Source organism: Lepus europaeus, chromosome 16, assembly GCF_033115175.1.
Source record: "Lepus europaeus isolate LE1 chromosome 16, mLepTim1.pri, whole genome shotgun sequence".
In the NCBI taxonomy this organism is placed as follows: domain Eukaryota; kingdom Metazoa; phylum Chordata; class Mammalia; order Lagomorpha; family Leporidae; genus Lepus; species Lepus europaeus.
The window spans coordinates 89,624,111-89,648,825 of NC_084842.1; the positions used below are offsets into that span (position 1 = coordinate 89,624,111).

Genomic DNA, 24,715 nt, shown 5'->3' on the forward strand with positions numbered 1-24,715 from the left:
TGCTCCAGTGCACACGGCACCACGCCCAGACAGCTCCCGGCAGCCGCAGCCCGGCTCCAGGCTCCACTACGCACGTTTCTGCCGCAGCCCGTCGCCCGCCTGAGCGCTCGGGGCGGCCCCGGGCTCTGCTCGCAGATCTGCCCGGCCACATGCACTCCTGGGTATTTTACTTTATTTTATTTTTTAAAGATTTTATTGATTTGAGAGACGGAGTTATAGACAGGTAGAGACAGACAGAGGGGTCCATCCGCTGGTTCAGTCCCCAATTGGCCGCAACGGCCGGAGCTGGGCTGACCCGAAGCCAGGAGCCAGGAGCTTCTTCCGGGTCTCCCATGTGGGTGCAGGGGCCCAAGGACCTGGGCCGTCTTCCACTGCCTTCCCAGGCCACAGCAGAGAGCTGGATCGGAAGTGGAGCAGCCGGGACTAGAACCAGCAACCATAGGGATGCCGGCGCCGCAGGCAGAGGCTTAGCCCACTACGCCACAGCGCCGGCCCCAAGGGCATTTTGTCTTGAATCAAGGTTTTGAAAGTTTTAAGTTGTTCCTACGAAGGGTGTCCGTGAAGAACCTACCTCCGTCAGGCTTTATCCTGTGGAATTCTAGAATACACAGCGTCCCCGACACAATCTCCCACTTGGTCATAAAAAATATGAACTAACCACTTATTTAACCAGAGGCTGCACCTCGCTGGAATGTGGAGAGTGGCCGAGTACAAAGAAAGAAATATAAGCAACAAACTGCTAAGACCCGGACAAGGCAGCAGCACCTGGCGTGCACTTATGCCGCAAAGTGTCCGCTCGCCGTGGGCCTCCCCGGGCTCGTTTGCCTCATTCCGTCTGCTTGAAGGCGAAGCAGCAGACAGAGGGCTCCCACGCCCACGCGGGCCGGGCCAGCAGGGGCCCCCGGGACAGAGCGGCGCCTCCTGCTGTTCCCCTGGGTGCAGGGCCAGGCCGAGGGGCGGAAAGGTGGGGGATGTAGTTTTGGGGAACCCCCTTCCACAGGGCGCAGGACCGAAGCAGCACGAAGAATCCGTGCAGCCAGTGAGGAGGGGGTCCCAGCAGCCCAGGGGAGGTCGCGGTGCACAGTACAGCCACCCTGGCACCATCAGCACCCTGGACGGGGCTCCGGTTCAAGTCTCGGCTCCTCCACCTCTGCTCCAGCTGCCTACTGATGTGTGTCCCGGGAGGCAGCAGGTGAGGGCCCAGATACCTGGGCCCCTGCACCCACACGGGGGACCCGGATGGAGCTCCTGACTCCTGGCTTTGGCCTGGCCCAGCCCTGGCCGTTGCAGACATTTGGGGAGTGAACCAGTGGACGGAAAGTATCTCTGTGTCTGTGTCACTCTTTTTCTTTTCTTAAGAGAGTGACAGAGGGAGTGGCCCCAGGCTCAGGGCCTGCCCTGTGCCCCAGGCTGGCCGGGCACCCAGGACACAGCTCCTAGCGGGGACCCCACCCAGGGCCCCAGGGAACGTGAGCGCGAGGCAGCCAGCATGCAAGAGTGGCCAAGACAGGCTGAGAGGAAAGAGCTCATCAGTTTGGGCTAAAAAGGAGAAATTCAGTCAAATGCAAAAGTGTCCACAGAGCCCTTTCAGCTCAACCCACGCTGCCCAGAGACGGCGCAGCCGGGGCGTCCGCCAGCGCCACGGCCCCCGCAGGGCTCTCACCTCGCTTCTCACGTCCCACGGCGCTGGCAGCCCCGCTCCACCGCCCCCACCAGCGCCCTCCCCGGGCCGGGGCTCTCCTGAGGGGGCCGCCTGGCTGCTGGCCAACTCTAGGCCACCCTCAGCAGCCCAGCGGGAAAGGAAGGGCGGGGGGGGGGCCGTCCGTGCCAGGGGCCCTGGACGACCCCTGGCCACGCGCCCGTCTTCCCGCGTCCCCGTCCCTCTCCCTTAGCCGCGTCTGCGGGGCTCAGCCATGCCCGGACCCGGGCGCACAGCCCCCCACGGGAGCCCCGGCCCCCCACCCTGCGCTTTCCTGTGTGCGCCCTGTTATCCTCGAATATTGAGCAGGACCCGGGGTGGGGGAGGGGTAAAAGCACCGGGGTCTCCCGAAAGCTCTGGGTGGCAGGAAGTCAGCTCGCTCCACCTGACGCGGGCGCCTCCCTGTGCGGCGCCGACCTCCGACCTCCGGAGAGCGTTCTTGCCCTGACCGCCTGGCCCTCCAGGTCGTGGCTCTGGCGTCTCCTCGGTCATCTCGCTTCAGCAAGGGGACACGGACGTTCCCCAGGGAATCGAGGTCGCCCGGCTGGCGAGAGCCTCGAGGGTGGGCAGCGTGAGCGGCAGGGGCTTCCGTGGGAGCTTGCAGGCCGCAGACACAGCCCTGGGACCCCCCAGGACCCAGGGGGCGGCTCTGGACACGGGGGCCCTCTCACGCTACCCCCGGCAGCCGAGGGAGGGCCGGCACCCGGGAGAGGGAGCCCCTGGCGCCCGCGGCTCCAGCAGCAAGCCCATCGGCCAGGTTCTCACACACCCACGGCCATGCCAGTTTTAGGAGTTTGCAAAAGTCTCCGAGGGAGCCCGGATCGCGTGTGTGGGGAAGCGCACGGGCGGATCCCTGGTGGCATTTTCTACTCAGAATGAAATCAGCGCTGTTAAAATCTGCTCTGACAGACCGTGCAAAGGGCAGTGCCGCCTGCAGGCGGCGCCATCCTCGGCCCAGCGCGGCCACGCCCCACGCCGCCCGCTGCCGGCCCGGCACAGCTGGCCCCATTCCACCCGACAGGGGCGACAGCAGCTCATCTCCCTCCACCACGCCCGCACCGGGGCACCCCCAGGCCGGTGCCTTCCCCTCCTGCTCCCCAGAAAGAACCAACGCCAAAGCAGCCCCCGCCACCGGCGGGCTCTTCGGCACACACTGCGAGTCTGTCTGCCCTCACGGTGACGGTGACGGGCGCAGCCACAGGAGGGAAGGAAGCGGTGTTCTCACTGCTCTCAAACCTCCGCGAAGACCTTCTGCGGCCAAGTTCAACTTTATAAGCCCAGAGAGTGACCGTCCCCAACCAGCACACTCCAGCCCGGGAATGACCGTCCCCAGCCAGCCTGGGGGTGACCGTCCCCAGCCAGCCTGGGGTGACCGTCCGCAGCCCCCACAGCCCCAGCCCAGGAGTAATCATCCCCAGCCAGCCCGGTGGTGACCGTCCCCAGCCATCCCGGGGGTGACCGTCCCCAGCCAGCCTGGGGTGACCGTCCGCAGCCCCCACAGCCCCAGCCCAGGAGTAATCATCCCCAGCCAGCCCGGTGGTGACCGTCCCCAGCCATCCCGGGGGTGACCGTCCCCAGCCAGCCTGGGGTGACCGTCCGCAGCCCCCACAGCCCCAGCCCAGGAGTAATCATCCCCAGCCAGCCCGGGGGTGACCGTCCCCAGCCATCCCGGGGGTGACCGTCCCCAGCCAGCCCGGGGGTGACCGTCCCCAACCAGCACACTCCAGCCCAGGAATGACCGTCCCCAGCCAGCCCGGGGGTGACCGTCCCCAACCAGCACACTCCAGCCCGGGAATGACCATCCCCAGCCATCCCGGGGGTGACCGTCCCCAGCCAGCCCGGAGGTGACCGTCCCCAGCCAGCCCGGAGGTGACCGTCCCCAGCCATCCCGGGGGTGACCGTCCTCAGCCAGCCCGGGGGTGACCATCCCCAGTCAGCACAGCCCCCTCAGCCCGGGGGTGACCGTCCCCAGTCAGCACAGCCCCCCAGCCCGGGGGTGACCGTCCCCAGCCCCCACAGCCCCAGCCCGGGGGGGGGACCATCCCCAGCCCCCACAGCCCCAGCCCGGGGGGGACCATCCCCAGCCAGCCCGGAGGTGACCGTCCCCAGCTAGCCCGGGGGATGATCGTCCCCAGTCAGCACAGCCCCCCCAGCCCGGGGGTGACCGCCCCCAGCCCCCACAGCCCCAGCCTGGGGGGGACCATCCCCAGCCCCCACAGCCCTAGCCTGGGGGGGACCATCCCCAGCCAGCCCGGAGGTGACCGTCCCCAGCCAGCCCGGAGGTGACCGTCCCCAGCCAGCCCGGGGGTGACCGTCCCCAGCCAGCACAGCCCCCCCAGCCCAGGGGGGACCGTCCCCAGCCCCCACAGCCCCAGCCCCGCACAGCAGATCCAGCTCTACAGAACTGGAAGCGTCTCCAGCTGGCACTCAGTGTGTCCACACAGTCCCTCTCTCAACACCCATCAGAGCTCTGCGCATGGCGAGGGAGAGCAGCCCCGGCTGGCGCCGGCCACAGCACCGACTCCGACCCCACGATGCAGCCCGGCTCATTCCCGCGCTGCCGTCCACTCCGCGGCTCGGGGGCTGCGGGGGCTGCGGGGGCCGCGGGGGCCGCGGGCCTGACTCACCTGCTGCTCACTCGCAGCCTCCTTCTCGCCCGACAGCCCTTCTTCCAAGTCCATCTTCGCTGAATGAAACTTCCGTGCCGGCCAGGCTGCGCATCTATAAGGGACCACGTGGCCCCGCAGGCTGCCCGTGCGTCACAGGCAGGAGGACCCTGCCGAGGGATGGCAGGGCGCCCCCTCGTCGCCGTGGCAACAGGACACTGCCGGCAGCCGCGGTGCCAGGGCTCAGACTCCGTCTCAAAGGCGCACACAAAGACGGCGGCCGCGCCTGTGTGCAGCGCTTCCTCCGGCGGCCCGGGAGAACGAGCCGTGGCTGCCGGCACCTGCTCGTCATCACAGCCGCCGGCGGCCCTGCCCCACACCGCCACGCGCCTGTGCCCGTTCCCGGGGCCAGCCGTGGGGTCCGGCGTGGTCCTGAGCCCCTCTCCGGACGACAGCCCACAGATAGCAGCCAAGAGGGAGTCGGAGTGGATCCTGCTTCGAACAGAGGAAAGAAGCCATTTCTAGACGCCGGGGCCATCACACTCTCTCCGCCTCCTGGGGACCTGGGGGTGAGCGGCTCACCCCAAGGTGCTTCGTCACTGTCCAAACCCCACCCCCGGGACCTCGCCTCAAACCCAGCCAGCTCTGCGGGGCTGGTGCTGTGCCACAGCCGGTGAGCTGCCGCTCGCAACACCTGCTTCCCAGGTCGGAGTGCCGGCTCTGCCCACTTCCATTCCAACTCCTGCGAACACACCTGGGAAGGCAGCAGAGGGCGGCCGAGCGCTGGAGCCCCTGCAGTCACGTGGGAGACGCGGATGGAGCTCCTGGCTCCTGGCTCCCGGTTTGACCTGGCACAGCCCTAGCTGAGTTGGGTTTCTGGGGAGTGAACCAGTGGATAAGAGATCTCTCTGTCTCTCCCTCTTTGTTACTCTGCCTTTCAAATAAATGAATAAACTTTAAGGATTTATTTTTATTTTATTTGAAAGGCAAAGTTACAGAGAGGAGGAGAGACAGAGCAAGAGCGAGGTCTTCCATCCGCTGGTTCATTCCTCAAATGGTCGGAGCTGGGCTGATCCGAAGCCAGGAGCCAGGAGCTTCTTCCTGTTTCCCACGCGGGTGCAGGGGCCCAAGCCCTTGGGCCATCCTCCACTGCCTTCCCAGGCCACAGCAGAGAGCTGGCCTGGAAGAGGGGCGACCGGGACTCCAGCTGGTCCCCATATGAGATGCTGGCGTTGCAGGTGTTGGCTTAACCTGGTAAGCCACAACACGGGTCCCATAAATAAACCTTTTTTTAAAAAAAATTATTGGCCGGCGCCGCGGCTCACTAGGCTAATCCTCCGCCTGCGGCACCGGCACACCGGGTTCTAGTCCCAGTCGGGGCGCCGGATTCTGTCCCGGTTGCCCCTCTTCCACTCCAGCTCTCTGCTATGGCCCGGGAAGGCAGTGGGGGATGGCCCAAGTGCTTGGGCCCTGCACCCGCATGGGAGACCAGGAGAAGCACCTGGCTCCTGGCTTCGGATCAGCGCGGTGCGCCGGCCGCAGCGGCCATTGGAGGGTGAACCAACGGCAAAGGAAGACCTTTCTCTCTGTCTCTCTCTCTCTCACTGTCTACTCTGTCTGTCAAAAAAAAAAATTTTATTTATTTCAAAGGCAGAGAGAGAGACAGAGACAGAGAGACAGAGAGAGAAAGATATCTTCCATCCACTGGTTCACTCCCCAAATGGCCACAACAGCTGGAGCTGGGCCAGGATGAAGCCAGGAGCCAGGAGCTTCTTCCGGGTCTCCCGTGTGGGTGCAAGGGCCCAAGCACATGAGCCATCTTCTTCTGCTTTCCCAGACACATTAGCAGGGAGCTGGATCGGAAGTGGAGCAGCCAGGACTTGAACCAGCGCCCATGTAGGAATCCGGCATTGCAGGCAGCGGCTTCACCTGCTACAGCACAGCGCCAGCCCCGTAAACTTTGTAAAAGAAAGAGAGAAGAGAGCTCTGGGACCCCTCCCAGCCCTGGGGGTCCGGACGGGGCTTCGAGCCGGGACACACAGGCTGCCCCGTGTTCTGCTGTGTTCAGACGGGGCTTCGAGCCGGGACACACAGGCTGCCCCGTGTTCTGCTGTGTTCAGACGGGGCTTCGAGCCGGGACACACAGGCTGCCCCGTGTTTCGCTGTGGGCCAGCCCACGCATCCCCAACATGAACACCCAGCAGGCAGTCCCCGTCACAGGCACACACAAGGGAAGAGCCCAGACGAAAGTGGTCAGCGGCTCAGCCGGCCTCGGCGGCAGGTGCTCTTCCTGAGAGGCCTGTGGCCATGGGCTGAGAAGTGGCCGGTGTGTGGGGCGGAGGGTGGGGGCCCGGCGGGCGGCGCTCGCACCTCCTCCTCTGGGCGGAGAGACGGAGGACTGAGGGCGAGGCGAGAGGCAGAGGGGAGCGGCCCCCGGCTTCAAGGCAGAGGGGAGCGGCCCCCGGCTTCAAGGCAGGAGTGCGCCTGTCACCAACCCGGCAGCGCAGTCAGAGCGCCGGCTGGAGGGGCCCCGGCAGCCCGTTCCCAGCAAGAGCCGTGTCCCAGCTGTGCTCCAGGGCCCCCCACACGGTCACGGAAGTGGTCCCGCTGTTCCCACAACGCTCACCTCGGACACAATGTGGGTGCCGCGGCGTGTGCAGGAGGAAACCCAGCCAGTCCCGTGTGTGCGGCTGCTCCACCCAGGGCCCATGTGCCACTGTCCCCTGGGGTCCTCCGTGTGGCCAGCCTGGCTCACGGCCGGGACCAGCTCCGACCTGAGGTCCTGCCAGGGCTCCTGGCCGCAGGCTGGGGTGACAGGAGGTCACCCGGAGTCCAGGAGCTAACTATGACGCCGGGACAGCCCCGGGCCTCGGCCTGCATGGGGCACCCAGCACAGCCCCACACAGGAGCACACGAGGCGCCGGGAGGGGTGGGGCGGGGCGGGCTCAGTCTCCCCCCCCCCTCCGCCCCCCCCCCCCCGGCTGCAGCTCACAGGCTGCGGGGCAGCAACAGGAAGTGTTCACTGAGCCCCTGGAGCCCCGGGGCCTGGGGGGCCGAGGCCTGGAGACCCTCAGGACAGGCACCTCCCGGGTGCAGGGCCAGCCTGCGAGCCTCCAGCAGCCATTCAAAGGACTGCGCTGGACCCCTCCGAGGGAGCCGTGGGGCCTCCCATCTGCCCCACGGGGCCCCCCCGACCGCTGTGCGGCCCCTCTCCCCCACTTTCGGTCGGCCGGCCGTAACCCCCCAGCCCGGCCAGGAGGCAGCTCCGGGAGGCGGGGCTCGGGCTGCTGTGCCCACTCGAGTCTCTCCAGGGCCAGGGGCTCAGGCACCAGTCATGGAGGCCGGGGCGTCCGACCGCGGGCCCCCAGTTAACAGGGCCTGCAAGGGGACCTCGGGACGCCCACCTCCCTCCCTGAGTCCAAGTGCTGGGGCCCCTGCACCTCCTGCAACCCCAGAACGGAGCTCCAGCCTCCTGCCTCCAGCCTGGCCTGGCCCTGGCTTTGCAGGCATTTGAGGAGCGAGCCAGCGGATGGAAGACCTCTCTCCCTCTCTCCCTCTCCCTCTCTCCCTCCCTCTCTCGCTCGCTCGCTCTCTCTCTCCCTCTCTCTCCCCTCCCCCCCCGATTGTCATTCAAATAGATGAAAATGAACATTTTGAAAACCAGGGAATGAAGATAACCTCTCACGTAAAGAGTGTACAGGGGGCCGACATGGCACAGCGGGTAAAGCCTCCGCCTACAGCACCAGCGTCTCCTGTGGGCGCCAGTTCAAGTCCCGGCGGCTCCACTTCCGACCCAGCTCCCTGCTCGTGCACCTGGGAGGGCAGCGGGGGATGGGCCAACGCCTGGGCCCTGCACCCACGTGGGAGACGGGGGAGCTCCTGGCTCCTGGCTGCTGGCTCCTGGCTCTGGTCTGGCCCAGCCCTGGCCATCGAGGCCATCTGAGGAGTGAGCCAGCAGATAGAACATTCTCTCTCTCTCTCTCTCTCTCTCTCTCTCTCTCCCAGCGTGGACTGGCGTGTGAAGGCCGCGAGGAGGACAGGAGAGGGAAGGCAGAGCGAGCCGTGTGCAGAGCCGTGTGCAGAGCGAGCCGTGTGCAGAGCGAGCCGTGTGCAGAGTGAGCCCATGTGCAGAGCCGTGTGCAGAGTGAGCCGTGTGCAGAGTGAGCCCGGGTGCAGAGCCGTGTGCAGAGTGAGCCGTGTGCAGAGTGAGTGCAGAGCGAGTGCGTGTGCAGAGTGAGCCGTGTGCAGAGTGAGCCTGTGTGCACTCTGTGTGCACAGCTGCCCCTGGCCTTGGCCAGCTGAGGTCAGAGAAACCAGCGTTCCTGTCCATGCAGCGCTGCAGCTGGCGTGGGTGTGCGTCCCTGGGGCAGGGCTGCGGGCACACAGGACGGCAGGTCTGGCCACAGCTGGGGCCTCAGTGCCCAGGCAGAGTCGGGGCAGACTGAGGACCCGGGCCGCGCACTGGACGCCTCTGATGGCCCTGCCTTGTCCCCATAGCAGCCATCCCGGGCCCGGGGCTCCCACGGGCACACAGCGTGGCACCTGCCCACCCCACCCCAGCCCCCGCCAGCTGCCTGCACACTGCCATCCCCTCCGTGTCCTCCGTGTCCCTGGTCCTGCTGCCGCCGGTCCCCAGGGTCACTGGGAAACCTGACCGCACCCCAAGGCTCGGGCTCCGGACAGCGGCCACGGGACTGCAGCGGCCCTGCACTGCCCTCTGTGGCCTGAGGCCTCTGCCGGGCTGCCACTCGCTGCCACGGCGCCTTCCAAACCATGTGTCCACCAGCTGGCCACGCTGAACACAGGGAGTGCCGCCCTCACGGCCACCACACGGCGCAAAGCCCTCCCTGAGCCCCATCACTGCTCATCTTCCGGCCGCACACGGCGTCCCTGAGGGCACCACCTCCCTGGCCACCACTGTGCTCAGCTGGGCCGGCCAGGACAAGGGGCAGGTGACGGGACCGGTGCGCGGGCTCAGGCTGTCCCACAGCCACGTCCTGCCCGCAGCCCTTTTGTGTTTTGTGGCCTGGACAGCTGACCACCGGCGCCCACTGAGACAGAACAGCAACGCTCCCACCAGCAAGCCCCTCCCACAGGTGAGGGACAGACACGAGCCCAGGACCAATCACCTCGTCCCGTGCTGCCACCATCACAGGAGACCCAGGCACCGGGGCGACCTCTGAGCTGGCGTCGGAGAGCAGCCGCGCCTCCCCCGGGACCCAGAGCCCCTGCGACAGCCGCAGGTCCACTGAGAGCAGCACCCAGGACCACTCACCACACTCACGTCCTGCCCTTGTACACTCACCCTCACACACCCACACTCACACTCACCACACTCACGTCCTGCCCTCACATACTCCCAACTCACACGTACCCACAATCATGCCCTCACACACTCACATGCACCACACTCACCCCCTCTCCTGCACACGCACTCCCACATGCACCCACACTCACCCCCCCTCCTGCACACTCACTCCCACATGCACCCACACTCACCCCCTCTCCTGCACACTCACTCCCACATGCACCCACACTCACCCCCTCTCCTGCACACTCACTCCCACATGCACCCACACTCACCCCCTCTCCTGCACACTCACTCCCACATGCACCCACACTCACCCTCTCCTGCACACTCACTCCCACATGCACCCACACTCACCCCCTCTCCTGCACACGCACTCCCACATGCACCCACACTCACCCCCTCTCCTGCACACGCACTCCCACATGCACCCACACTCACCCCCTCTCCTGCACACTCGCGTGCTAGCTCCACATGCCCAGGGTGCTAGCACACCGTACTCTCGGGATCCCAGCCCCGGCTGCCAGCTCCACCTCAGGCACAGCACTGCCCACGCCCAGCTGTGATGAGGGAGCAGCCGTGGACACTGTCTGTGGACAAACCCCAGTGGGCAGAGTGCAGAGTGCCGGCAGCCCCCTGGGCGTCCCCAGGCTGCCTGGGCCAGGCTGGCCCTGTCGGCACACCCAGCCTGGGCCCCCACTTGGACGCCTTTTCAGGCCCTCGGTGCCACCTGTCTCCCCACCCCTCGGGTCACTGCCTCCTCAGGGCCTCCCGCCAAGGTCACCACCAGAGTGCTCCCCCAGCGGCTGCCATGGTCCCACATGACCTCTGGCCTGCACCTCGCCCGGCTGCCCCAGCACAGAGCCCCAGTGCCCCGCCCTCCCTGCGCTCAGGCTGCTCAGGGCGCAGGGTACACCCATGCTCCTGCGGCCCCTGAGTGGTTGCTGGTCCACGAATCCCGAGAAGAGCACAGGGTGGAGGCACAGACACGCCGACTGCACACACGGATGCCCCAGGCTGTCCAGTGAGGTGAAAGGCCTCACGGCATGCAGGGCACCCTGCAGCCGACCCCCAGGAGCACAGCCTACAACCCCGGTGCTCAGCGGGCAGCCAGCCCTGCGCCAGTGCACACACCCTCCCCCACCCTTGCTCAGGGCACACACTCGCTCTCTGGGGGCACACTCGCTCTCTGAGGGCACACTCCCTCTCTCTGAGGGCACACTCCCTCTGAGGGCACACTCACTCTGAGGGCACACTCGCTCTGAGGGCACACTCACTCTGAGGGCACACTCACTGAGGGCACACTCGCTCTGAGGGCACACTCACTCTGAGGGCACACTCAGTCTCTCTGAGGGCACACTCACTCTGAGGGCACACTCACTGAGGGCACACTCGCTCTGAGGGCACACTCGCTCTGAGGGCACACTCACTGAGGGCACACTCGCTCTCTAGGGCACACACTTGCTCTTCCACATTAAGAAAGCCACGGCCCACTCCCACAGCCCCGGCTCCTTGGCACCGACACCGCACACCTTGCTCTCCTTCCACATGGTGGGGACTGAAATGGCTCCAATGGCGGGGCCTTGGGAGCACTGCTGTTCTGAGCTCTTGCACACATGCCTGGGCACATGAGGTGGCCACCCCTCTATGTGCTGGGTGCCCCCGCTCACATCCACCCGGCCCTGGGCATCACCAGCCTCCCCTGTGCCTGCTGTCCTGGCGGGTGGACCCCTGCTGCGGGGCGTGCTGCACCCCTGCACCGCTGGCTAAGCCTGTCTGCCGCAAAACCCACTGCCCTGGGTGTGGGGGAGGTGGAGCTGCCTCTGTGCGTCTTCCTGCTCCACACACAGCCCGCGTGTCCACGGCGTGGGGGTCCGAGGCCAGGGGAGGTGGAGCCGCCTCTGTGCGTCCTCCTGCTCCACACACGGCCCGCGTGTCCACGGCGTGGGGTCCGAGGCCAGGGGGGGTGGAGCCGCCTCTGTGCGTTCCTGCTCCACACACGGCCCGCGTGTCCACGGCGTGGGGTCCGAGGCCAGGGGGGGTGGAGCCGCCTCTGTGCGTCCTCCTGCTCCACACACGGCCCGCGTGTCCACGGCGTGGGGTCTGAGGCCAGGGTGGGTGGAGCCGCCTCTGTGCGTCTTCCTGCTCCACACACGGCCCGCGTGTCCACGGCGTGGGGTCTGAGGCCAGGGGGGGTGGAGCCACCTCTGTGCGTCTTCCTGCTCCACACACGGCCCGCGTGTCCACGGCGTGGGGTCTGAGGCCAGGGGAGGTGGAGCCGCCTCTGTGCGTCCTCCTGCTCCACACACGGCCTGCGTGTCCACGGCGTGGGGTCCGAGGCCAGGGGAGGTGGAGCCACCTCTGTGCGTTCCTGCTCCACACACGGCCCGCGTGTCCACGGCGTGGGGTCCGAGGCCAGGGGGGGTGGAGCCGCCTCTGTGCGTCCTCCTGCTCCACACACGGCCCGCGTGTCCACGGCGTGGGGTCCGAGGCCAGGGGAGGTGGAGCCGCCTCTGTGCGTTCCTGCTCCACACACGGCCCGCGTGTCCACGGCGTGGGGTCCGAGGCCAGGGGAGGTGGAGCCACCTCTGTGCGTTCCTGCTCCACACACGGCCCGCGTGTCCACGGCGTGGGGTCCGAGGCCAGGGGAGGTGGAGCCACCTCTGTGCGTTCCTGCTCCACACACGGCCCGCGTGTCCACGGCGTGGGGTCCGAGGCCAGGGGAGGTGGAGCCACCTCTGTGCGTTCCTGCTCCACACACGGCCCGCGTGTCCACGGCGTGGGGTCCGAGGCCAGGGGAGGTGGAGCCGCCTCTGTGCGTTCCTGCTCCACACACGGCCCGCGTGTCCACGGCGTGGGGTCCGAGGCCAGGGGAGGTGGAGCCGCCTCTGTGCGTTCCTGCTCCACACACGGCCCGCGTGTCCACGGCGTGGGGTCCGAGGCCAGGGGGGGTGGAGCCGCCTCTGTGCGTTCCTGCTCCACACACGGCCCGCGTGTCCACGGCGTGGGGTCCGAGGCCAGGGGGGGTGGAGCCGCCTCTGTGCGTTCCTGCTCCACACACGGCCCGCGTGTCCACGGCGTGGGGTCCGAGGCCAGGGGAGGTGGAGCCGCCTCTGTGCGTCCTCCTGCTCCACACACGGCCCGCGTGTCCACGGCGTGGGGTCCGAGGCCAGGGGGGGTGGAGCCGCCTCTGTGCGTCCTCCTGCTCCACACACGGCCCGCGTGTCCACGGCGTGGGGTCCGAGGCCAGGGGGGGTGGAGCCGCCTCTGTGTGTCCCCTCCTGCTCCACACACGGCCCGCGTGTCCCACGGCGTGGGGTCCGAGGCCAGGGGGGGTGGAGCCGCCTCTGTGCGTTCCTGCTCCACACACGGCCCGCGTGTCCACGGCGTGGGGTCCGAGGCCAGGGCGGGTGGAGCCGCCTCTGTGCGTTCCTGCTCCACGCACGGCCCGCATGTCCACGGCGTGGGGTCCGAGGCCAGGGGGGGTGGAGCCGCCTCTGTGCGTTCCTGCTCCACACACGGCCCGCATGTCCACGGCGTGGGGTCCGAGGCCAGGGGGGGTGGAGCCGCCTCTGTGCGTTCCTGCTCCACACACGGCCCGCGTGTCCACGGCGTGGGGTCCGAGGCCAGGGGGGGTGGAGCCGCCTCTGTGCGTTCCTGCTCCACGCACGGCCCGCATGTCCACGGCGTGGGGTCTGAGGCCACGCTCTCTCGTCTACTCTCTCCCCGTGCACCCAGCAGTGGGAGGCTCGGCTTGAACGGCTCTCAGCTCACGGACGGCTGGAGGATGGCGAGGCCGACCTCTCTGAGCACCGTGGCCAGGCCTGCCAGAGCCGCCCCCGTGGCAGCAGACGCCTCCCGGGACAGACCACGCGCCAGGCCACAAGCTGGGTCTCACAGACTCGAGAAACAGATGCCAAGGGAGCACAGCACCTTCTCCGAGCAGCACGGGATGGAGTCAGAAACAGCGCCTGCCTCCGCCGCTCAGCATCAGCCGCCGGCTGCCCGTGGGGCGCCAGCTCAAGTCCCAGCTGCTCCTCTTCCGATCCGGCTCCCTGCTGATGTGCACAGAACACGACAGAGGATGCCCAAGTCCCTGGGCCCCTGCACCCACGTGGGAGACCCAGACGAGCTCCTGGCTCCTGGCTCCTGGCTTCAGCCTGGCCCAGCCCTGCCCATCATGCCATCTGGGGAGTGAACCAGCTGATGCAAGATCTGTCACTCTTTCAAATGAATAAATAAGTCTCCCTGAAATCCAACAATCCGCCAACGGCAGACGATCACGGGGCCAAGGGCAGCCCCCCAGCCGTCACCGTCCTGCCTTTCAGACGCAGAGGCCAGAACAGGACGAGGAGGACGGCCTGGGGCGGCCACGGCGAGTGTCACTGACCGGGAGTCTCCCATGCGCCCCCCAGGGACCGGTGCCCAGGCATGCCCAAGCAGTTTGTCGCAAAAGGGCCTGCCCAGACCTTCCTGCTGACCCAAAGCCACGTGCACCACGGCCTCCCTGTCCAGTCCGCAGACGTGGGGATGAACTAGAAGCTGCTGAGGGCCGCAGCCCCCTGCACTGGCCTGGTGCGGGGGCTCACCACTGCTGGGGGGCAGCCCACCACAGGGAGGGCCACCGACTGCAACACACTCTCGGTGGCCCCCGCCACATCTGTGAATTGCCGTCCCCAGGAGGCGGTGCCTGGGCGTGCACCCCGCCTGGGAACGCCTTCTTTCCGCTCTGTTAGAAAGGCGTTGACCCCCGTGCACTGACACGGCATAGCCCCCACGCCCCTCACAGCCTACCCTCGGCTCCCCTCGGCCCCCACAGCACTCATAGCGCCTGCAGCACCGGGCGGGTGCTGGTGGCCCAGAGGGCGGGGCCGGCCCTAGACACCCAGGGGTCAGAGGCTCAGCCCAAGGCACAGCCTAGAGGCGCAGACCCCCCCACCCCAGGGACCCTGCTCGCTCCCTCTCCTGGGCTCACGGGAGGCAGTCAGTGAGAGGCGGGGCTCAGGCAGGGAAGGGCAAGGAGTCTGGCCACGTGGGCTGTCGGCCCTCCCTCCTGAGAGACCCAGAGCCGGGAGCCACAGGCACGGTGAGGGCTGGCACAACCCGACAGCCAAACCTGGGCCCTGAGCCAGGCCGGCCAGGGCCCACCGTGAGCAGGCACGGGCACGGTCCTGCGTGGCCCAGCAGCAACACCTGCCACAGGTCACAGCCATACCTGGGTCACACAGGGCACTCCACAGCAGGAGGCAGTGCCGCATCTGACCGTGGCTGCCCCACGGGACCCCGGAGCCCCACCGCGTGGAAGCAGGCCGGGCGCCGTGACAGCCCCCGCCTTCAGCAGCAGGACGGCCGCCACCCCCACCCCCACCCCCGTTACCTGGGGCCCCACGCCTGTGCCGCAGAGGACGCGAGGAGCCGGTGCAGGGTGCGTGGGCGGCGTGGGCGGCAGCCCGCCCAAGGCCACTCACCTCCAGGTCGTCCAGGGAGCGTGTGGCGCTGAACCTCTTGGACCTCGCCGCCGACCTCCGGGCCGCCGGGCGCTGCGCGGTCCTGTGCCGGGCCCGCTCCTCGCCCGCATTTCGAGCCCTGGAAGCAAGGGGGAAACGTGGGGTCACCCTTGTGGGAGGACGCGGCTCTGCCCCGGCACTGCGCAGGAGACAGCAGAGCCGGGGCAGCCCGGTGACCCCAGGGGATCCGAGGACGAGACCGCCCCAAGCCTGCCCCTCGCCCAGGGAGTCCTTGGAGGGCGGCAGGGGTGATCGGGGAGGGGCCCTGGAGCTCCCAGCTGGACAGAATCCCACACGCTGTGGGTTCCCACGCACAAATGGCCGCTATGTGGCTTCCTCCGGGAAAGTTCCAGAATCAGGTCCAGTGACGCCTCCACTCGGCCAGGCCCCTGCACCTGGCACAGCCCACAGCCCGGCCCTGCCCTGGGCCCACCCCTGCCCGCAGGCCGTGCCCCTCCTCCTGCGCCCCCGCACCACAGCCCGCACGGGGGCCCCTGCAGCTCCCCAATTTCAGAATTCCTGCCCGGCTGCCCACGGACACCCGGGTGCCAAGTGTCCCCAGCTCTGTCCAGCAGGTCCTCCAGCCCTGTGCTCTCTCGAGGTCTCCACTGCCCAGGACCCTCCCCAGGAACTCTGCTGTGTTACACAGCTCTGCCTCACGTCCTCTCCCTTCTGCCACCTGCCGCCCAGCAGCCCTGGTGCGCCGGAGCCCTGCGGGCGGGCTGTGCCTCGGGCGGGCTGTGCCTCATTGGGGCAGGTGCACCTCCTGAAACACCACCTGCTGTGGGGCCCGGAAATTTAAAGGAGAAAAAACAGGTCCAGCAAGCAGGGAGGCCGGGAAGCTTCGAGCCAGGCCTCCCGGGCCGCTCCAGCCTCCCCACGGCGCTCCTGCCACCGGCTCTCGGCCGCCCCCTCGCGGACAACTCGGAAAATCGCCACCACTCCTGCGCCCCGGCTGGTCTAATTCAGAAGCTGCACAGAGCGCCCTGAGAGTCAGTGGACGGAGCACCGCAGGAGGCCAGCGCGGCCTGCGGCCCGGGGGCTGCATGCAGGTGCCAGGGCACGTCAGGGAGACCCCAGGGCCCCTGCAGAAGTCGCCACCCACAGCAGTGGGGTGGGGCTGGAACCGGGCGCCGTTCAGCCCAAGAGGTGAGGTGGGAGGGGCGGGCGGGCTTGCTCCTGCGACACCTGGTTTCTTTCGACACACAAAGACTGGTCACAACTTTAATTCTCAGATACACACAAGACTCACCCTGCCACCCAGTGCATGGCACCAGAGGCGTTCACTATGCGACCATCACCACCCGCCGTCTCCAGAGCCTCAGCTCCCCAAACGGAAACGGCCTCCCTGGGGCGCTGTCCCCACCGCGGGCCTGGCACCCCCACTGCTCCCGAGGGGCTTCGCGAGAGCCACGCGGCGCCCCACCCCCTGTGATCGGCTGTGGCACTCGGAGCAGCAGCCACACGGTCCCTCCACACGGAGCGCGCTCAGAATCCCCTTCCTTTCCCGGCTGGGTGCCGCTCTCCGTGCACCTGTCCAAGGGCGCTCGGTCACTCCCACGCCGCGTCTGCACGGTCCCTGCTGCCGTTCCGTGGGACGGCCACGTTGTCCTCCACGGCAGCCCACGACCTGACACTCCCCACAGTGTGACAGCGGCCACCCTGCTGCACCTGCCCGACGGGGCTGGCCCTCAGCACTGTCCCTCTGCATGCCCTCGGTAGAAACGTCTATTCAAGGGGCCAGCGCTGTGGTGCAGCGGGTAAAGCCACCACCTGCAGGGCCGGCATCCCATGTGGGCGCCGGTTCGAGTCCCGGCTGCTCCACTTCCAATCCAGCTCCCTGCTGTGGCCTGGGAAAGCAGTGGAAGATGGCCCAAGTGCTTGGGCTCCTGCACCCACATGGGAGACTCGGAAGAAGCTCCTGGCTCCTGGCTTCGGATCAGCGCAGCTCCGGCCATTGAAGTCATTTAGGGAGTGAACCAGCGGATGGAAGACTCTCTCTCCCTCTCTCTCTCTGCCTCTCTTCCTCTCCTTCTCTCTGTGTGTAACTCTGACTTGCAAATAAATAAATAAATCCTTAAAAAAACACGAAGTGTCTATTCAGGGGCTTTGCCTATTTTTAGATCTGCCTGTTTCCCTCCTTTGTTGGCGAGCGGAGGATTCTTTGCACGTTCTTGACTTGACCCCACACGCACACGTGCAGTTTCACATGTTGACGTAATGCAGTTTTCCCGTCTCCCACGCGGCCTCACCCTGGACCAGGAGCCCAGCGGGACAAGGCCAGGCCCGGCAGTCACCAGCACGTGGCGAGACACCCTGTGTGGGGGAGACAGCAGAGCCCTGGGGGGCAGCCGCCGCCTCTCCTGTAGCATGGGGGTGGGGGGCTGCTCGGGAAGGGGGGGGCCCACAGCAGCCGTCAGCAGCCAGCACCACACAGGGAAGGGGTGGCTCAGTGCCAGCGAGGGCGGCACGGGGACAGGAGGGAGTGGCTGGGACCTGGGCCTCTGCGAGGCAGGGCCACGTCCACATGTCAGGGGAGCAGGACCAGCCCGGTAGCACCAGGAAACCGGGGGCGGACAGTGGCACAGCGGTTAACCTGCCACTCGGGAGTGAGGGTTCGAGTCCCAGCCGCTCCACTTCTGATCCGGCTTCTTGCTAACGCGCCCAGGGAGGCAGCCGGCGAGCCCGGCTCCAGCCTGGCCCTGGCCGCTGTGCGTGTATCTGAGCTCCTGTCACAGGAATGAGTCTTAGAGAACAAGGGGCAGACGACAGGACGCCTGGACAGGGAAAGAAGCCCACCCCGGCCCGCGGCGCCCAGAACCCGCGCGCACCGTTTACTAAGGCGCCGCTGCTCACGCCAGTAAACCACACAGAGTAGAGAACCCAGTCCGAATGGAGGAAGCCACGCGGTTCTGCCGGAAATAAAAAGGAAACAGAAAGAAGCAGACGCCGCCCCGCACAGGAGGGGTCGGCCTCACGGCTCAGACTCCTCCAGACGCAGCAGGCACGTGGCAGGCCACGAGGCCCGCACAGCACGCGGGCCTTCAACGCTGTCCCGAACCTCCGAGAGGGGCAGGCCCAGCCGAGGCAGGGACCTCCCTCTCCGAGGGGCGGCCCCCTGTGACACAGACAAGCCCACACCCCGGGTCAGGGCCTGCTTGAGTCCCGGCTTCTCCACGCCGCTAATCCAGCCTGGGGGACCGCGGACAACGGCCCAAGTCCTTGGGTCCCTGCCGTCTGTGTGGGAGGCCAGCCCTGCCCTGGCTCCTGGCTTTGGCCTGGCCCAGCCCTGGCCGTGGTGGCCATCTGGGGAGTGAACCAGTGGAAGGAAGACCTCCCTCTGTGTCTCTCTGTCACTCTGCCTTTCAAATAAATAAATACATCTTTAAAAAATAAAGCTGTAATACCTTCCAAAGGAATGCTGAGGGTGCTGACCGAGAACGGGGAACCCAGAAACAAACCCACGTGTAGGAGCACCTGCCTCGCGACAGGGGGCGCCACGGAGCTGCGCGTAGAGCACACCCATCCCCCACACAGGGACCACCACCTCCATCCACTTGGTTCTTCTTCTAAAGATTTGTTTGTTTATTTATTTGAAAGGCAGAGAGGAAAGAGCGAGAGTGAGAGCGAGCGAGCGAGAGAGAGAGAGGGAGAGAGAGAGAGCGAGAGAGTGAGGGAGAGAGAGAGGGAGAGAAAAAGAGAGAGAGAGAGGGAGAGAGAGAGGGAAAGAGAGAGAGGGAAAGAGAAAAAGAGAGAGAGAGGGAGAGAGAGGGAGAGAGAGAGAGAGGAGAGAGAGAGAGCGAGAGAGAGAGAGAGAGGGAGAGAGAGAGTGAGGGAGAGAGAGAGAGAGAGGGAGAGAAAAAGAGAGAGAGAGAGGGAGAGGGAGAGAGAGGGAGAGAGAGAGGGAGAGAGAGAGAGAGGTCTTCCATCCGCTGGTTCACTTCCCAAATGGCTGCAATGGCCGAGGCCGGGCCAGGCTGCAGCCAGGAGCCAGGAGCTTCCTCCGGGTCTGCCCCTGGGCCATCTTCCACTTCTTTCCAGGGCACAGCAGGGAGCAGGATCCGAAGTGGAGCAGCCGGGACTCAAACTAGCGCCCACACGGGATGCCGGCACCGCAGGCAGAGGCTTTACCGGCTATGCCACAGCACCGGCCTCTATCCCACTTGGTTCTATTCATAGAAAATTAACGCAAATAAACTATTTAAAATGTCTTTATTTCTTTTCCATTTTCTTTGGAAGGCACAGAGACGGAGATCTTCCATCCGCGGCTCCAGTCCTGAAAAGACTGCCAGAGCCCAGGCAGGGCCGGGAGCGAGGCCTCCGCCCAGGCACACCAGCCCACGGCTGCCAGGGCCCAGGCAGGGCCGGGAGCAGAAGCAGGTGCACTGGACGTGAGGCAGGCACCTGACCACCTGCCCCGGACACCTGACCAGGGGAAATCCTCCTGACCTAAGGTCATTCACTGTGCACTCCTGGGGGGAGGGGGCACCTCTGTCTCCTGCTCTCCTGGGGGGAGGGGGGAGGGGGCACCTCTGTCTCCTGCTCTCCTGGGGGGAGGGGGAGGGGGCACCTCTGTCTCCTGCTCTCCTGGGGGAGGGGGAGGGGCACCTCTGTCTCCTGCTCTCCTGGGGGGGGGCACCTCTGTCTCCTGCTCTCCTGGGGGGAGGGGGCACCTCTGTCTCCTGCTCTCCTGGGGGGAGGGGGAGGGGGCACCTCTGTCTCCTGCTCTCCTGGGGGGAGGGGGCACCTCTGTCTCCTGCTCTCCTGGGGGGAGGGGGAGGGGGCACCTCTGTCTCCTGCTCTCCTGGGGGGCACTTCTGTCCCCCACAGTCCAGTGAGAACAAAGGATCAGCCCCTCTGGCCCTCGCCAGGCAGAAGGAACTTCAGGACCGGGTGGGCTCTTTGTCTGGGGTGGGCGTGTCCAGGGAGCCCTGGGCATTGCTGCAGGGTGGAGGGAGTATGGGGGTGGCTGCTGTACCCTCCCGAACAGAAGCGGGTGGCCACTCCCTGCCGGCCCCTCCTTCAAGCCGAGCCATGCGGGGGCTCAGCACTCCTGGTGCACAGTCCCGGCCACGCCCTGCCCCTCCCACACAGCCACAGCGTGGTCGTCACCGTCTCAGCACCCAGGGCTCCCGCGGCCAAGGGGTGCATGGCCCCCTGTTCCCGCCGGCCTGTCCTGTCGGCAGAGCCTGGGGGTCCCTGGAACCCCAGCCAGTGAAGTCAGAGGGGCACGGGGCTTCTCCCTCAGGGAACCCGGGCCTCAGGGTTGCGGCCACAGCCCCTCAGCCCCCCTCCCTGCCACTGCGCTGGCACAAGAGCCCCCGCGGCGCCCTTCCCTGGGTGGGCCCAGCGCGGGGACCGACCCCACCGCCGGCTGCAGCTGCAGGGCACACACAGCTGAGCCGGGGCAGCCGCTACTCTATGCCTGAAATGGCGCCAGCCTTCTGGCTCACAGTGGGGTGCTGGGGTGAGGGGACGAAGGGAGAGAGACGCGCCCCTCGCCCACCCCACCCCCACCCCATGCCCCAGGTGAGCCCAGCTCCCCTGAGGGTCCCAGGCCGGTCTCCCTCCGGCTGCACCAACAGCCTGTCTGACCTCACCCTGCTATGCAGGGCGGCGGCCGGGGCCAGGCGCTTCCAGGACCTCCCAGGGCAGTCCCCGCTCCTGCCCGCCTTCCCTCTGCTAAGTTCTCTGAGCCCAGAGCAGACCTCGCCCTCTTGCCTTCAACAAAGAAACCCAAGTTCAGGTTCACAGAATTGCAAGTGGAAGCCGCGAGGAGGGAGCCCTGGGCAACACTGCACCTTCACAGGGACTGGGGCCGGCGCCAGGAGCGCTCACCGTGAGAGGGGCTGGGCTGGGCCCTGCACCTCCGCCTGGGCCGCCCACATCCTGTACCGCAGGGCCTGGCCACCCCACCCCCTGGTTCAAGTCCTGTGCAGGTGGGAGCAGCAGGTGACGGCTCAGGGACGTGGGCCCTGCCACCCACGTGGGAGACCTGGATGGAGCTGCAGGCTCCCGGCTTCGGCCTGGCCTGTCCCGGCTGTTCCGGGCCTTTGGACGTGGACCCAGCAGACGGACGACCTCTCTCAACTGTTTCTGCCCGTCTTTGCAATAAAATGAGAATGAACAGAAAAAGTGGCTTTGCCGTTCACCGTGGCATCGCCAGGAGCGCGTGCACAGTGGCGCCCACACAGTGGAAACGCGGAGCACCCTGCACCAACCCTTGGAGCGGCACTGCCCTTCCAAGCCGTCCGCAGAGGCCTTCCCACCAGCGGGCTCCACAGGCAGGCGGGGCCGCCGGGCTACCACAGCCCCCCTCGCTGGAGACCGCACACAACCACAGGGGGACGGTGCCATGGCATGAGCGCCTCCGGGAGCCCGGGCTGGGGACGGACGCTGTCGGCTTCCCCGCCCACTCCTCACGGCTCCCACACCCCGGGGACCCCAGCCCCACCGCGGGGCGCATGGCACTGCTTCCATGGCACCAGCTTCGTCTGCACGCACGGCCCGTGCTGCCTCCTGTCTGGCCTGGGCTGGCGAGCAGGGCAGGCTCAGCCTGTGGGGGCAGCGCACACAGGGCCCTCGCCAGGGGCCTTGGGACTCCTTGGCAGCCTCTTCTAAAACTTCTCACTAAAAAATAAAAAAATAAATTAAAAAAAAAAAAAAAAAAGGCCAGTGCCGCGGCTCACTAGGCTAATCCTCCGCCTGCGGCGCCGGCACACCGGGTTCTAGTCCCGGTCGGGGCAATAGATTCTGTCCCGGTTGCCCCTCCTCCAGGCCAGCTCTCTGCTGTGGCCCGGGAAGGCAGTGGAGGATGGCCCAAGTGCTTGGGCCCTGTACCCCATGGGAGACCAGGAGAAGCACCTGGCTCCTGGCTTCTGATCAGCGCGGTGCGCCGGCCGCGGCGGCCATTGGAGGGTGAACCAACGGCAAAGGAAGACCTTTCTCTCTGTCTCTCTCTCTCACTGTCCACTCTGCCTGTCAAAAAAAATTAAAAAGTAAAATAAAATAAATAACTAAATAAAAAATAAAACTTCTCACTTCCCAGGAAAACTGCCCAGAGCCTCTGCCTGTGCCGCAGTCCCCGCCCACGCCCTCAGGGTTTGCTCTTACACCAGAATGAAAGGAAAATAATATTTTCCCCTAAAGGAGCTTTTTAGTAAATAAAATCTCTCTCCAACCCCATCATAAAAAACGAATGCAAGGTCAGAGTCTCCCGAGCGCCCCCGGCTCTCCAGGGCCACGGCGGGCACTTCCTGTGCTTGGCGCGTCCGCCCCGCCACGCCCAGCACCTGCGAGGTCAGGTGCACAGGCTCACTTGGAGCTGAGACGTCTACACAGACACAGCCCACGCTGCAGGGGTGCATTTGGGGGCCGGGGTGGCTCGCACACGTGGCAGCGCCTGCCCCCGTCTCACATGGCCATGGTGTTCTGGCTGCGCGCACGCCTGTCCTGCTGCAGCCTGCATTTCCCGGCGTCCCTTGCAGGTGCAGGGCAGGGGTTGCGCGGGAGCCGGCGCCACAGGAGGCCACCAGGCTCGTGAGGAGGCCGGGCGTCCTCCCAGCCCTGGACAGCGCTCGGTTTTCCCGGGAGGGGCAGCTACTATTGCAACTTTGCTGTCACACCACTGAAGCTCATTTTTTTTTTAAATTAATTCATTTATTTGAAAGTCGGAGTTACAGAGAGGTCTTCCACCCACTGGTTCACTCCTCGATGGCTGCAACGGCCGGCGCTGGGCCAGGCTGAAGCCAGGAGCCAGGAGCTTCCTCTGGGTCTCCCCGTGGGTGCAGGGGCCCGAGTCTTCTGGAAATTTCACTGATGCTACACCTCCTGGCAAACACAGCCATGGCTCGGGCCGGTAGGAGAGCCTGTCGGGGAATGCCTGCCACATCCCGGTACGTGGAGGCCAGCACCCCGAGAGCCCTGGTGACCCCAGGAGGCACAGACACGGCTCCCAGAGGGCGTGCAGGAGGCCAGACAGCTCTCGGGCCGTCGGGAGGCTTCTGGCGCACCGGGCTCTCGGCTGACAGCTCAGCACTTTGGTAAAGGAACTCATTGTCTCGCTCCCGCCTCCAGCGTGACAGCCCGAGTTCTACGGCAGACAGATGCGCGAGGTATGCAACCATTTTTTTTTTTATTAGACAGTGAGAGAGAGAGAGAGAGAGAAAGGTCTTCCTTCCGTTGGTTCACCCCCCAAATGGCTGCTGTGGCCAGCGCACCGCGCTGATCCGAAGGCAGGAGCCAGGTGCTTCTCCTGGTCTCCTATGGGGTGCAGGGCCCAAGCACTTGGGCCATCCTCCACTGCACTCCCGGGCCACAGCAGAGAGCTGGCCTGGAAGAGGGGCAACCGGGACAGAATCCGGCGCCCTGACCGGGACTAGAACCCGGTGTGCCGGCGCCGCAAGGCGGAGGATTAGCCTGTTGAGCCGCGGCGCCGGCCCCAGGCATGCAACTTTTAAATGCACCTTCATTTATAGGACCCAATTCCATTTCTTTATTTAAAAGATTTAGTCATCACTCCAAAGGCAGAGTGACAGGGCAGGGTGGAGAGAGAGAGAGAGAGGAGAGAGAGAGAGAGAGAGAGGCAGGGAGGGAGGGAGGGAGGGAGGGAGGAAGGGAGGTCGGTCGGTCTTCCATCCACTGGTTCAGTCCCCAGATGGCTGCAACAGCCAGGGCTGGGCCAGACCGAAGCCGGGAGCCTGGAGCTCCACCTGGGCCCCGTGGACGGCAGGGGCCCAGGTACTTGAGCCACCGCGGCTGCCCCCCAGGGTGTGCACCGGCACAAGCTGGCTAGGACGTGGATGGGGACGCCGCTGTCTCGGGGTCGGCTTACCCCAGGGCGCCACAGCGGCCCGGTTTGATTTCCACCCCTGGGCCCAAATTCCCTGTGGGGCAGATTTAAGCCAGTCAACAACAAGGGGTCGGGTTCACCCCGTCTCAGCGAGGTCCGCACTCGCTCAGCCGCCACGGGGCTCGCGCTGCGCCCTTCCCTGTGGCTGTGACGGCGGCTCCTGTTCCAGACCCAGCGTGTGTCGCTGGGCCCCGCTGGCTCTGCCACCCTCAGGGGTCGCTGTGCCCCCTCGGAACCCCGACGCCGGAGCCCCAAGCCCAGGACCTCAGACAGCAACCATTGACAAGCAGCTAGAGTGGGGTCACCGGGGCTCTCGCCCAGCGCGACCGCGGTGCTGGGAGTGGGCTCTCAGCGCCCCAGCTAAGAGGCCGCACCTGAGGGCCTGGCCTTGAGCCCCAGCTCCGCTCTGGGCCAGCTTCCTGCGGGTGCACACCCGGGAGGCAGCGGACGGCGGCCAAGGGCGTGGGTGCCCGCTCCCCACGCGACACCCGGAAGAAGCCTGGCTCCAGTCTGGTGGCCAAGGGCGTGGGTGCCCGCTCCCCACGCGACACCCGGAAGAGGCCTGGCTCCTGGGGTGGCCAAGGGCGTGGGTGCCCGCTCCCCACGCGACACCCGGAAGAGGCCTGGCTCCTGGGGTGGCCAAGTGAGTGGGTGCCCGCTCCCCACGCGACACCCGGAAGAGGCCTGGCTCCAGTCTGGTGGCCAAGTGCGTGGGTGCCCGCTCCCCACACGACACCCGGAAGA

The 24,715-nt window shown here is 66.4% G+C and overlaps 1 protein-coding gene across 1 annotated transcript in view; it reads right to left on the reverse strand.

Moving 5' to 3' along the window:
- The window catches only part of RGS12 (regulator of G protein signaling 12), a 78,703-nt gene that overhangs the window by 31,566 nt on the left and 22,422 nt on the right, over positions 1 to 24,715 (reverse strand). Inside the window, 2 exon segments of the mRNA XM_062213199.1 lie at positions 15,082 to 15,162; positions 15,164 to 15,199. Of these exon segments, the coding sequence (XP_062069183.1) occupies positions 15,082 to 15,162; positions 15,164 to 15,199 (117 nt within the window).